Below are 12,801 nucleotides of genomic sequence, written 5' to 3' on the forward strand. Positions count from 1 at the left end.
TATGGTGCCATTGTAAAAAGAAAACAAAATTCTTGTCTCTTCCCAGCAAACTGAATGCTGTCAGAGTCAGGCAAAGGAAAAAGTCATCCATTGCATATCTTAAAGTGTGCGTAGGTAGTTGTGGTCCTTCACCTGTCCTCAAACCATTTATGGTTACTCCATGATTCTGTAGCATTGAGCCATGGCAATTAAAGTGGTGTCAAAATACATTAATTCTACAATGTTATAATAATAATGGCAATAATACATTATTTGTATTATTTGTAAGGAGCCTCCGGTGGCTTAGGGGATAAAAGCCTTGTGACTTGAAGGTTGGATTGCTGACCTGAAGGCTACCAGGTTCGAATCCCACCCGGGGAGAGCGTGGATGAGCTCCCTCTATCAGCTCCAGCTCCATGCGGGGACATGAGAGAAGCCTCCCACAAGGATGGTAAAAACATCAAAAACATCCGGGCATCCCCTGGGCAACGTCCTTGCAGATGGCCAATTCTCTCACTCCAGAAGCAACTCCGGTTACTCCTGACACTAAAAAACAAAACAAAACAAAAACATTATTTGTAATATTATTTTGCATAGTTTTGCTTTATTGGTCGCTGCTATAATAATTAAAGGGCAGATTGATAGCACTTCTTCCTCTCCTTGTTATTTAGTTCTTTGAAGGGAAAGAGCTGCGTTTGAAGCAGGAATACTTTGTGGTGGCTGCCACTCTCCAGGACATCATACGGCGATTCAAGTCTTCCAAATTTGGTTGCCGTGACCCTGTGAGGACTTGCTTCGAGACCTTCCCTGATAAGGTGAATACATAATATGAAACCTGAGCCAAAATCACAAAATGTACCATTTCAAAATCACCTCCTTTTTTTGCAATCTTCAACTTTTAATTTAGAAATGTAACAAGCCAAGAAGCATTGAAGCCAAGCCATTGTTGATGGAATATTTATCTCGCTGTGATTAAATATATAGTGATGATTTATTTGCGTCTTTTTTTCACTACTTTTTTAATAATTTGTTATTATAATAGTCATATTAGCCTGTTCATTACGTCAAGGGCTTTCTAGAATACTGTTATACAATCCTAAAACCATTACTCAGATCACCTAGAGACTACTGGGTAATATTGCTTTTCCTCTTTCAGATCTTCCAATTTAACGTCTACCAATTTGCAATCTTTTTCTTTAAGGAGGTTTTTTGCATTCCCAAATATAGTCTTTCCTGTTCTTGTATTCTTCTGTGAGGCAGAAGAGTAGGAACACAGAGGAACATGGGAGGTGAAAGATAAAAAATTGTTGCAATGATAGGAGGGTGATAATCAGGATTGTGATTCTCAAATAGTGGTACTAAATGAAAAACAGAAGTCTCATCTCCACTTCATTTAGTATCCAAACCTTCTCTGTTTTCTTTATTGTTAAAAGAAACCCTTCATTTTACTCATGAGTTGTAGAAGCTTGCTTTCTAACATGCTTCAGGACTCAAGGTTCTCCAAAGTCTATGGCAGTGATTCCCAAACTTTGATTCTCCACATAAAATAGGTATAAAAATCAAACATTTACTGATAATAAATCAGCATTTGCAAGGCTTGCTAAACAGGCTGATTTCCCTTTTCGAGGAGTACAACTGAAGCATTTTCTGCATGGTAAACACTGCACTTTGTTGCTAACAGATTTGTGTTCAGAAACCTTTTACTGTTGCCAAATTTCTCATTTCCCCAATGTTAATCTAAGGTGGTTATGACCCACAGTCTGAGAAGAAATGGTCTATGGGATCCTGCATTAAGGGTCAAATTGCAAATTGTCACAATGATATAGAGCATGCGTGGGCAAACTTAGGCCCTCCAGGTGTTTTGGACTTCAACTCCCACAATTCCTAACAGCCGGTAGGCTGTTAGGAATTGTGGGAGTTGAAATCCAAAACATCTGGAGGGCCCAAGTTTCCCCATGCCTAATACAGAGCCAATAATCAATACTATATATTCCTGTTGGTAGATTGGAAATTGAAATTCACTTAGTAGGATTCCTTGGTGAGGTTGAACCTGTATGAGATTGGAATGTTTAGTGTTCCAGATCTTAAACTCAGATGGATCAACCTTTCTTTTCTTTTTGTGCATGTGATATTATCATTGGTTTTGCAGGTTGCCATTCAGCTGAATGACACTCACCCAGCACTCTCTATTCCTGAGCTTATGAGGATCTTTGTTGATGTGGAACATATGGATTGGGACAAGGTGAGTTGGGGAAGGAGTGGGAAAGAGACACAGCTGTACTGCATTGGTTGTTCCTACCAGTTGACAGCACAAAGAAGGTCACCAATGGTGGAACAAGATTTATTAGGACATAAGATTTCCTAGACTCCAGTCCTTTTCATTTGAGGAAGTAGAGAGTAATCCATGTAATTTGTGCCAATAAAAATTGCTCAGTTTTTAGTGTGCCCACAAAAATCCCCTTGAATTCCTTGCAACAAACCTATCCTTCTGAACAATGTCTTTGTGTATTTATAACAGCATTTATTATGAATTTTATAGCCTTACCTCCTACAACAGCTTACACATTAAACAAAATTAGTAGAAGAAGAAAATGAAATAAAATCTGTCAAAGACAGATTTGTCAAATGGTTGTTTTTTTAAAAAAAAAACAAAAAAACCAAAAAAAAAAAACAACCTAAAACAGAGACAGACTATCCAGTGACACTTGCTAATTCACTAATTCTTTCATTCTGGTTAATCGCCAGCAGCAATAGATTACTGCCAACCGGAAGGTGGCAAGTTTGAAGCCTGAGTCGGATTGAGCACCCGACTGTTTAGCCTAGCTTATTGTCCAGCTAAGTGGTTCAAAAACAGCTGAGCTGTGAGTTGAGAAATTAGGCACTGCTTAAAGTGGAAAGATATTTTACAACACCATAAAAATGTTGGCAATCAAAGAACAAGGAGGAAATACTATGATCAAAAGGGCTCGGCATTCTTGTGGATGAAGCCACAGCACCCCCCAGTGGCCAGAATCGAGCATAACCTCCAGGTGCCGAAGTTGGAAGATACTGAAATACCGCTATCTGTCTTTCTGCCTTGTATGTCTTAAAACGGCATTGAATGTTTGCTGTGTATGTGTGCATTGTGGTTTGCCCTGATTCCCCTTTGGGGTAAGAAGGGCAGAATATAAATATGGTAAATAAATACATTCTAAATATCTTAAAAGCATGAGATCATGTCTAAGTAGGGTCAGCCCTGGTTAGTACTTTGATGGGAGACTGCCAAGAAACACCAGGCACTTCAATCATTATTTAAGAAGAAAGAACCATCAAAACCAGTTCTGTGTATTCCTTGCCTAAGAAAAGCCTATAAAATTCATGGGACCACCATAAGTTGACAGGTGACCTGAAGGCACATACACACACCATTTGCTTACTAATTACTTGCATCATACAAGCAGAAAAGAGGGTTCAACTTAAGCTTGGTGAACATAAGATATTGCTTGATTGCTCCTTGTATCCTATTGGGGTTGTAGGTTTCTATCTTACTTTTTCTCCCATTTGTTTTTTGGTCTTAGGCCTGGGATATCACAAAGCGAACGTGTGCGTACACCAACCACACTGTGTTGCCCGAAGCCCTGGAGCGCTGGCCTGTTTCTATGTTTGAGAAGCTCCTGCCAAGGCACTTGGAGATCATCTATGCTATCAATCAGAAGCATCTGGATGTAAGTAGCTTGAATCTGAGAAGAGGAGGTGCCGGGTTAAATGGACCGAGAAGCTTAAAGGCGAGCAAGAGCAACCTCAATCTGTACCTGCGTCAGTGCCGTCTCCAATTCGGCACCTTTATAAAACTTGGTGGAACCCTATTGGTCCTTGTACAATTAATTTGGATGGTGATGCATCCGAGACAGCTGATCTATTCTGATTGAAACACAGAATCCCCCCAAAAGTAGAGCTGTAGTGCCCACAATGATCTTTTCTCAGGTCTGTCAACACCTTGTTGCTTGATCATTTTATTTGGAGATATTGGGAGACTGACTCTGGAGCTGCTTGTATGCAACATAGAGAGATAATAATAATAATAATAATAATAATAATAATAATAATAATAATAATAATAAACTTTATTTATACCCCGCCACCCAAAGGGGACTCGGGGCGGCTTACATGGGCCCATGCCCAAAACCATACAATATGACAAAATATAAAACAACATATCATAACACAATTTAACAATACAATAAATAATAACATACATTACAACCTAAAATTCAGAAAAGCAATAAAAACCAGGGCAGGCCACATGAACACTAAGTTAAAACTCAGTGAGAAAGACATAAGAATAAAACCACGGGAAGCAGGGACATAAAATAGTGGAACAGTCTAGAGGATAGATATCCCAAGGGAATAACCAAAGAAAGATATGGCAGTTACAATGTGTAGAGTCAGGCTGTTAGACACAAACAAAGATTCAGATTTAAACCTCCACTCAGACTGGATCTATACTGGCATATAATGCAGTTTAACTGCATTGAACTGGATTATATGGCAGTGTAAACTCATATAATCCAGTTCAGTGCAGTTAAACGGCAGTCTGAAACTGCATTATTTGGCAGTGTAGATCCAGCCTCAGTTAGGAAGCTTAATGTGAGCCTACGGACCAGGCACTGTTAATGTGGGATTTGTATATTGATAGTGTTTAAATGCAATTTGTGCCATGCTTGTATTGCAACTGATTGCATCATCCAGAATGTACCATAATGTGGAAAGAGTTAATTGCCAAGAAGCTATGATGACCTTGATGTGTGGCTGGAACTAGAGAGTATTCAGACACAAGTGTTTGTGCATAAGGATTGCATCAGTTCAGTTCTGTTCAGTTGAGTTCTGTCTGCCTAGAGTTCGAGTCAAGTTTTGTTAGAGAACAGAGCAGTCCTGTGTTCGTCTGTTGTCTACAAGTCTGTTTGGGTTGATTATTGCTGCATACAGTAAAACTTTGTAAATAGTTTTACCAACGTCTCTGAGTGTCTCTTCGTTCTGCGTTCCACTGCTTCCATCCAACAACTGCTGTGCTGCAAATACTCTGACAGGCACTATATCTTAGCTTAATATACTACACAGGGTTATTATAAGAATCAAAGTGGGGACGTTGACCTTGGATGCTTCCTTGGACAATTTTGGACATGAGGGAGGCAAGCCAGCATTTGAGCAGAACCAACACGTTTGATGATGGTCCCTATCGCATGACTCTGTGCACACTTTGCTGCCAATCTGGGTCCTCTTCACAATTGGCCCGTCCGCTATTATTGATGTGGGGAAAATTGGGTTTGCGTCATCACAAAAAAAAAAAATCAATTGAGTGATTGATGACATTTATATTCTACCTTTCTCCCAGAGTGGGGTTTTGGATGTCACAGGCATATAAAATGTGTTTGGTGATTGACGACAGTGGCTTTTGTGTGTCGTTGACAGCATGTGGCCGCCCTGTATCCTGGAGACATTGACCGCCTGCGCCGAATGTCTGTGATCGAAGAAGGGGACTGCAAGAGGATCAATATGGCCCATCTGTGCGTCATTGGCTCTCATGCAATCAATGGGGTGGCCAGGATTCACTCGGAGATTGTGAAAAATTCTGTGTGAGTGTCCCTTAAGCCTCTTTTGTGCTTCAGAAAGCAAGCAGTTAGCCCAGGAATGGGCAAACTTGGGCCCTCAAGGTGTTTTGGACTCCAACTCCCACAATTCCTAACAGCCTACCGGCTGTTAGGAATTGTGGGAGTTGGAGTCCAAAACACCTTGAGGGCCCAAGTTTGCCCTTGTCTGGCTTAGTCCATCTGAACGTGCTGATCCCTCTACTCTCTTCTATTAATTGCTTCTATTAATGCACCTAAAACTGCCTTTGCTTTTTTGGAGCTTTGTAGCATTCTGCAATTCTGCTTGTTGTTATCTTAAATTATGCATGGCTGATGCAATATATTTTTCTAAATGTTTTACGACCTCTTCCTTTCTAGATTTAAAGATTTCTATGATATAGAGCCGGAGAAGTTTCAGAACAAGACAAATGGGATCACTCCCCGGCGATGGCTCCTGTTGTGCAACCCAGGACTCTCTGATATCATTGCGGAGGTGAACCATTAGAGAAAATTGTCCATGAATAGGAATAATGCCTATTACTTTAGAGTGGAGGTTCTTGTCATCAGAATACATCTAAGCAGAAATAAAAGAATGGAGCAGGTTGCTCAATGCTATGTAATCCTGGGATTTGTAGCTTGGTGAGACACCAAAACTCCTTGGTGGAGAAGGCTACAGACCTTGTAATACTACAACTCCCATGATTCCATTATACTGATCCATGGCAGTTAAAGTAATTTAAAACTGCATTACTTTTTCTGTGTAGACATGTAATCCCCAATTGTAATCTCTCCGAAATGGCATGAGGCTATTCACAACATGAGGCTCCACTTCTGAAAGGTCTGCTTCAGGGACATCTGCAGCTTTCAAGACAGATTTTCCAAACTGAGAGGCAAAAACTTGTACTACAGGTTTAGGCAGGGGCTCCACCTCCACTTCTGGAAGGAACTTTACCATTTGAACTGTAAGAAACATTCACAGTTTAAATGCATGTCCTTAGAATTATCTCTAAGTGACATTCAGTCATGAACATGAATTAGAATACAAAGAAAACAGCTTGATTCTTGGATCAGTCTCATGGGCATGTTTAAATACATTATCATTCTTAAGCTTTCAAGTTAAAAGAAACAACCCTAATAGTGAGCTTATGGGAAAAAAAGCAAAGGTATGTATGCAAGTAAATGGGTGTGAACAAACAAACTATGCTACTTTCTATACATTTAAAAACTATCTTCAAAAAAAAGAAATAAAATGTGAAAAACTTGCTTGTTTTTTTAATTCCTAGACTGCTGAGTTCTAAGCACTGTGTGACATTTCCTTAGCACTGCCTTCTCTGAGATTAAATTTAGAAAGTAGAACTTTATTGAAAATGGAAAACGGAAATTTTCTGATGTTTATATAATATTTTTTAATTTTGTGGCCCATTCTAAAAATAAAAAAAATTCTAATTCATTAATTCACTAATCCCCAATTGCCTCTGCAGTTGTCAGCCAGTAAATAAACATACACATGTTCTTGACAAGGTTGTTGTCAATTTTCTGGGCTGTATGGCCATGTTCCAGAAGCATTCTCTCCTGACGTTTCGCCCACATCTATGGCAGGCATCCTCAGAGGTTGTGAGGTTTTTGACAGACGAACCACTACTACTTCTTCAGTTTATAAAATTGCAGTGCACACAATTGCAAAAATTGTGTTAATTTATCATAGTTGGATGTAATGCTTAATTCTGGGTTTGGTAAGTGGCTAATCCAATTGCCAGCCATTCCCAAAGTCTAGCTTTATATGTAGAGCAATCAGCCATCTTTCCTCAAAGAGCTACATTATTATATCTTGGATTAATTTGATGGAAAGATTCTGGGGAATGCAGTACAAAAAAGTAATATTTGTAGGATTTGCTTGTTTGGGACCAATCTCAAATAGTGCAGTTTTCCAGAGCCTCATTAATGGGTGGATGTTATACTCATGTGAAAATACCATATGAGCAAATCTGTTGGTTGTTTTTTCCCCTTTTGTTTTAATATCACAGAAAATTGGGGAAGATTTTCTGACGGATCTCAGCCAACTAAAGAAGCTGCTGGACTTTGTTGACGACGAGGCCTTTATCAGGGATGTAGCCAAAGTTAAACAGGTAAAAAGGCTCGGTGGAAAGAACAGAAATAAAGGGATATATCCCAACTTGGACGATTGTGGTTATCTACAAAATCAATCAATAATTTCTATTTGCAGGAGAACAAGCAGAAGTTCTCAGCCTACTTGATGGAACAGTACAAGGTGAAAATCAATCCTTCCTCTATGTTTGATGTTCACGTCAAGAGAATTCATGAATACAAAAGGCAACTCCTCAACTGCCTGCATATCATCACTCTTTACAATCGTAAGTATTTCAGCTTGCAAACTTTTAAAGAAGCTTCTTGTTCATGGTAGATATATCAATAAATACAAATAATTATTGAAATTATTATTAACAGTGTAAGTATTTCACTACTCAATTTGTTAAGCTAACATATCTAGCAGCAGATGTGATGTTCTCTCAATCTCTTTCCCTTTATATTCTACATACAAATACCTTTTTGGGAACATTCCTTTCCTACAGTCTGAAGACTCTTTTCCATGTATATGTGTGTGTTGTATATGTATCATAAGAGAATCCATTGTCATTTCATTTTGCCTTCAGTGTGAACCACTGATTGCAATATTTGCCAGCTTTTTAGGCTTGCCACTATGAGGAGGCACATTCAGGAAATTAACCCGAATCCATAAAGGTTGCAATAAGAAGAACCCACACCCATGCCATCAAGTGATACACTGAACAGGCATGAGCAAACTTTGGCCTTCCAGATGTTTTGGTCTTTAACTCTCACAGTTCCTAACAGGCTACCAGCTGTTAGGAATTGTGGGAGTTGAAGTCCAAAACACCTGGGGGGCCAAAGTTTGCCCATGCCTGCACTTAGGAGGAGATAATTATAATCTGAACTAAGCTGAACATGCCCAGCTCCTTCAACCTCTCCTTATGAGTTTTTTTTCTCCGTTTCTCTTACAATCTTCGTTGCTATTGTTGTGTTTACTGTCAGGGTTTGCTTTCACCCATCTCCTTTTTGTTGTGTTGCTCTTTTTTAGGCATCAGGAAAGACCCCAAAAAGTCCTACGTGCCAAGAACTGTTATGATTGGAGGAAAGGTAAGAGATAGCATCTCCAGAAGTTGTGATATGCATGCTTTCTCAACTTTCCTTCTGTTATTCCAAGTTTACATGCGGTCACATTTTGCAAAATTTTAGATGCACAAATGTGGCTCTATATAATGTCGATTTATGTTGATGTCAAAAATATGTTCAAGTGTGAGTCTAGTTCAGGCATGGGCAAACTTGGGCCCTCCAGGTGTTTTGGACTTCAATTCCCACAATTCCTAACAGCCGGTAAGCTGTTAGGAATTGTGGGAATTGAAGTCCAAAACACCTGGAGGGCCGTGGTTTGGCCATGCCTGGTGTAGGAGATGCTCCTTCCAGGCAGCCACTCTGATTTTAATCAATAACAGATTAATCATAAAGTCGAAAAAGACCCCCAAGTGCCATCCAGACTAGTCCCATTCTGTCATGCAGGAACACACAATCAAAGCACCCCCAAATGATGGCCATCCAGCCTCTGCTTAAAACCCTCCAAAGAAGGTGTACCAGCTGTTAGGATTTCTGAGAGTTGAAGGCCAAAACATCTGGGGACCCACAGGTTGAGAACCACTGTTGTAGAGTCTTTTGCTTCATTACAAACAGTCATCCTTGTCCCCTTCCAGGCTGCCCCTGGCTACCACATGGCAAAGATGATTATCAAACTCATCACATCCATTGGAGACGTGGTTAACAACGACCCTTACATAGGGGAGAGGTTGAAAGTAATCTTTTTGGAGAACTACAGAGTGTCCCTTGCAGAGAAAGGTAAGATGACTTAGGACAGAGATTAATGATCTAACCTTTTTGTCTTCCGTGCAAGAAATAATTCAGTGACAGTTCATTGTTACTCATGCAATAAATATAAGGGGGATTGTTACCTGTGAATTCACTGCATTATATGCTATCATACACATTTTGTGTATTTATTCATTGATCAGATTTTGTAAATTATATTTTTATTTATGGCAGTGTGTTTGACTTTTCTCCTCCCTACTTTATCCTAACAATAATACCACTATGTAACAAAATTTCAGAAATGTTCTGTTCCTGGTATAAAATTCTTAATTCCTGTTTAATTATGCAGTACTTATTTCAAAAGTAGTTTTTCTCGAGAAACTTCATTTTTATGGCTGCCACAAACTATGTTGAATTGTATTGTTGAAGGCTTTCATGGCCAGAATCACTGGGTTGCAACATTTTGCCTGCATCTATGGCAGGCATCCTCAGAGGTTGTGAGGGCTGTCGAAAGCTAGGCAAGAGGGGTTTATATATCTGTGGAAAGTTCAGGGTGGGAGAAAGAACTCTTGTCTGTTGGAGGCAAGTGTTAATGTAGCAATTGGCCATCTTTATTAGCATTTAATGGCCTTGCAGATTCAAGGACTGGTTGCTTACTGCCTGGGGGAATCTTTTGTTAGGAGGTGTTAGCTGGCCCTGATTGTTTTCTGTCTTACTACCCTGCAGGCAGTAAGCAGCCAGTCCTTGAAGTTGCAAGGCCATTAAATGCTAATCAAGGTGGCCAATTGCTACATTAACTCTTGCCTCAAAGAGACAAGAGTTCTTTCTCCCACCCTGGGCCTTCCACAGATTTATACATTTATATATAATACTAGCTGTGCCCGGCCACGCGTTGCTGTGGCAAAGTGGTGGTGGTATTGGTTAAAAATTGTTGTGTAATTTTTATTTGACTTTATTTGCATTTTTTATTAATTTTATTGTAAGTTATATTTTTATTTATTATATTTTATTATCTTCTTGTATTATTTTTAGTTATTTTCTGTTATTTTAGTATTTTATTGTATTAATTTTTTAGTGTTATTTATTATTTTTATTGGGTTGCTATGAGACCAAGTTGGAGGAGCTTAGCCTTCTAACTGGCAGCAATTGGATAAAAGCAATTATTCCTCTCTCTCTAACTAGGACTTTATTTTTCTTTTCTTTTTGTTGTATCAACCTAGAGGCGTGGATGATGGGTTGTGTTGTCAAATTTCGAGGTTGGAGGGCCTGTAGTTTTGTTGTTTTGTGGGTCACCATGATGCCATCACTCTTTTATATATATAGACTAGTTGTGCCCAGCCATGCGTTGCTGTGGCTAGGACTTAATTTTTCTTTTCTTTTTGTTGTATGAACGTAGAGGCATGGATGAGAGGTTGTGCTGCCAATTTTCGAGGTTGTGGGGCGTTTAGTTTAGTTGTTTTGTCCGGTGCCGTGATTCCATTACCCTTATATATATATATATATATATATATATATATATATATATATATATATATAGATATATAAACCGGCCTCACAACCTCTAAGGATGCCTGCCATAGATGCAGGCAAAACATCAGGAGAGAATGCTTCTGGAATGTGGCCCAGAAAACTCACAGCAACCTTATGTAGAATTGGCTGGGACTGTATGAGATATTCATCGAAAAATTATAGCAAAATGTGCTGCAGGATGTTCCTACCATAAAAACAAAGTTTTTGCAGTTTAATAAACTTTTCCCATGGCTTTATGATAGAACCAAATAGGAAATAACATTTATAACCCAGGAACAAAAATTGTGTTACATAGCGTAATAATCATGTGAGGTGGGTCAGGTTGAGAGTGGCTCGCCCAAGGGCGCCTAATGAGACTCTTAGCCGAGTAGGAAATTTAGCTTGAATTTCCCAGATACTCAATTAACACTGTAACCACTATATTAGCTACAGCTACAAAAAGTATGGTTGAAAAAGGAGGAAATTGTTTTAACACCATTCATTTTCCCCTTCCGTCGCAGTGATTCCTGCTGCAGACCTGTCTGAACAGATCTCCACCGCCGGGACGGAGGCTTCAGGGACCGGGAACATGAAGTTCATGCTGAACGGGGCCCTCACCATTGGGACGATGGATGGTGCCAACGTGGAAATGGCTGAGGAAGCTGGAGAGGAGAACCTGTTTATTTTTGGCATGCGAGTGGAAGACGTGGAGGCGATGGATAAGAAAGGGTTAGTAACACAAAGTGGCTCCATAAGCACAAGCTGTAGCAGGCATGGGCAAACTTGGGCCCTCCAGGTGTTTTGGACTTCAACTCCCACAATTCCTAGCAGCCGGTAGGCTGCTAGGAATTGTGGGAGTTGAAGTCCAAAACACCTGGAGGGCCCAAGTTTGCCCATGCCAGCCTGATAGGATCACCAGTGTTGCAGAAAAGGCTGATATTATCTTTGTTTTCTCATTCAGGTACAATGCGAAGGAATACTATGACCGGATCCCAGAACTCAGACAAGCGATTGATCAAATTAATAGCGGTTTCTTCTCGCCGGATGATCCAGGACGTTTCCGAGACATTGTTAACATGTTGATGTATCATGACAGGTGAGAATTTTTAGGGGCCCTTCAAAAGTGGAAGCTTTTGAAGTCTTCACTGATGCTTCGGGGAGATATAATTTTATTTTGTCACATCACTTGTATGACTGAAAGTGACTGAATAGTATTTGGAGCTCTGCCATTTCAAGGTATTGAGGAATCTAGTAAATTCCTAGAAAAGATGCCTCTATTTCAGGCATGGGCAAACTTCGGACCTCCAGGTGTTTGGAGTTCAACTTCCACAATCCCTAACAGCTATTTGTTAATTGAGGTTTCCAAACCTCAGTGCTTACAATTGCTTCTACACTCTTCTTTGTTTCAGGTTTAAGGTGTTTGCTGATTACGAAGCTTACATCAAGTGTCAAGGGCAAGTGGACCAACTGTATATGGTAAGGCTGGCCTTTGACAAAGGCTGATTGAATTAATTTCTGGCTAGTTACAAAAAGCAGGGCTCTTCTATGAAACAGACAGGAATTTCGTAACACCTTTGGTATTATAGTATGAATCAAGTGGCAGAAGAAACCTGTTATTTGGATACTTGAAACGGGAAGTATTGTGATGTAGTCAAGGGACATTTGTTAGGTTTTCTAAATGGCAACTGATGTCATAGGGAGAATATCAACAAAACAGATAAAGAAACTCTGTGTATATAAATAGTACTTTTAGCATACTTGGAACTTGGAAAAGTTATTTTGAGGGCTATAACTCCCAAAATCCACTAGCTAC

The 12,801-nt window shown here is 39.7% G+C and overlaps 1 protein-coding gene across 1 annotated transcript in view; it reads left to right on the top strand.

Annotated features, from left to right (window-relative positions):
* pygb (glycogen phosphorylase B) overlaps window positions 1-12,801 on the top strand; it is a 51,759-nt gene that overhangs the window by 36,613 nt on the left and 2,345 nt on the right. Inside the window, exons 8-19 of the mRNA XM_062970498.1 lie at window positions 651-794; window positions 2,129-2,221; window positions 3,537-3,683; window positions 5,428-5,591; window positions 5,964-6,078; window positions 7,610-7,711; window positions 7,810-7,957; window positions 8,701-8,759; window positions 9,368-9,509; window positions 11,510-11,717; window positions 11,950-12,084; window positions 12,398-12,464. Of these exons, the coding sequence (XP_062826568.1) occupies window positions 651-794; window positions 2,129-2,221; window positions 3,537-3,683; window positions 5,428-5,591; window positions 5,964-6,078; window positions 7,610-7,711; window positions 7,810-7,957; window positions 8,701-8,759; window positions 9,368-9,509; window positions 11,510-11,717; window positions 11,950-12,084; window positions 12,398-12,464 (1,524 nt within the window). The remainder of the gene's footprint in view (window positions 1-650; window positions 795-2,128; window positions 2,222-3,536; window positions 3,684-5,427; window positions 5,592-5,963; window positions 6,079-7,609; window positions 7,712-7,809; window positions 7,958-8,700; window positions 8,760-9,367; window positions 9,510-11,509; window positions 11,718-11,949; window positions 12,085-12,397; window positions 12,465-12,801) is intronic.

The sequence above is a fragment of the Anolis carolinensis genome, chromosome 1 (genome assembly GCF_035594765.1).
Source record: "Anolis carolinensis isolate JA03-04 chromosome 1, rAnoCar3.1.pri, whole genome shotgun sequence".
NCBI classification, from domain to species: domain Eukaryota; kingdom Metazoa; phylum Chordata; class Lepidosauria; order Squamata; family Dactyloidae; genus Anolis; species Anolis carolinensis.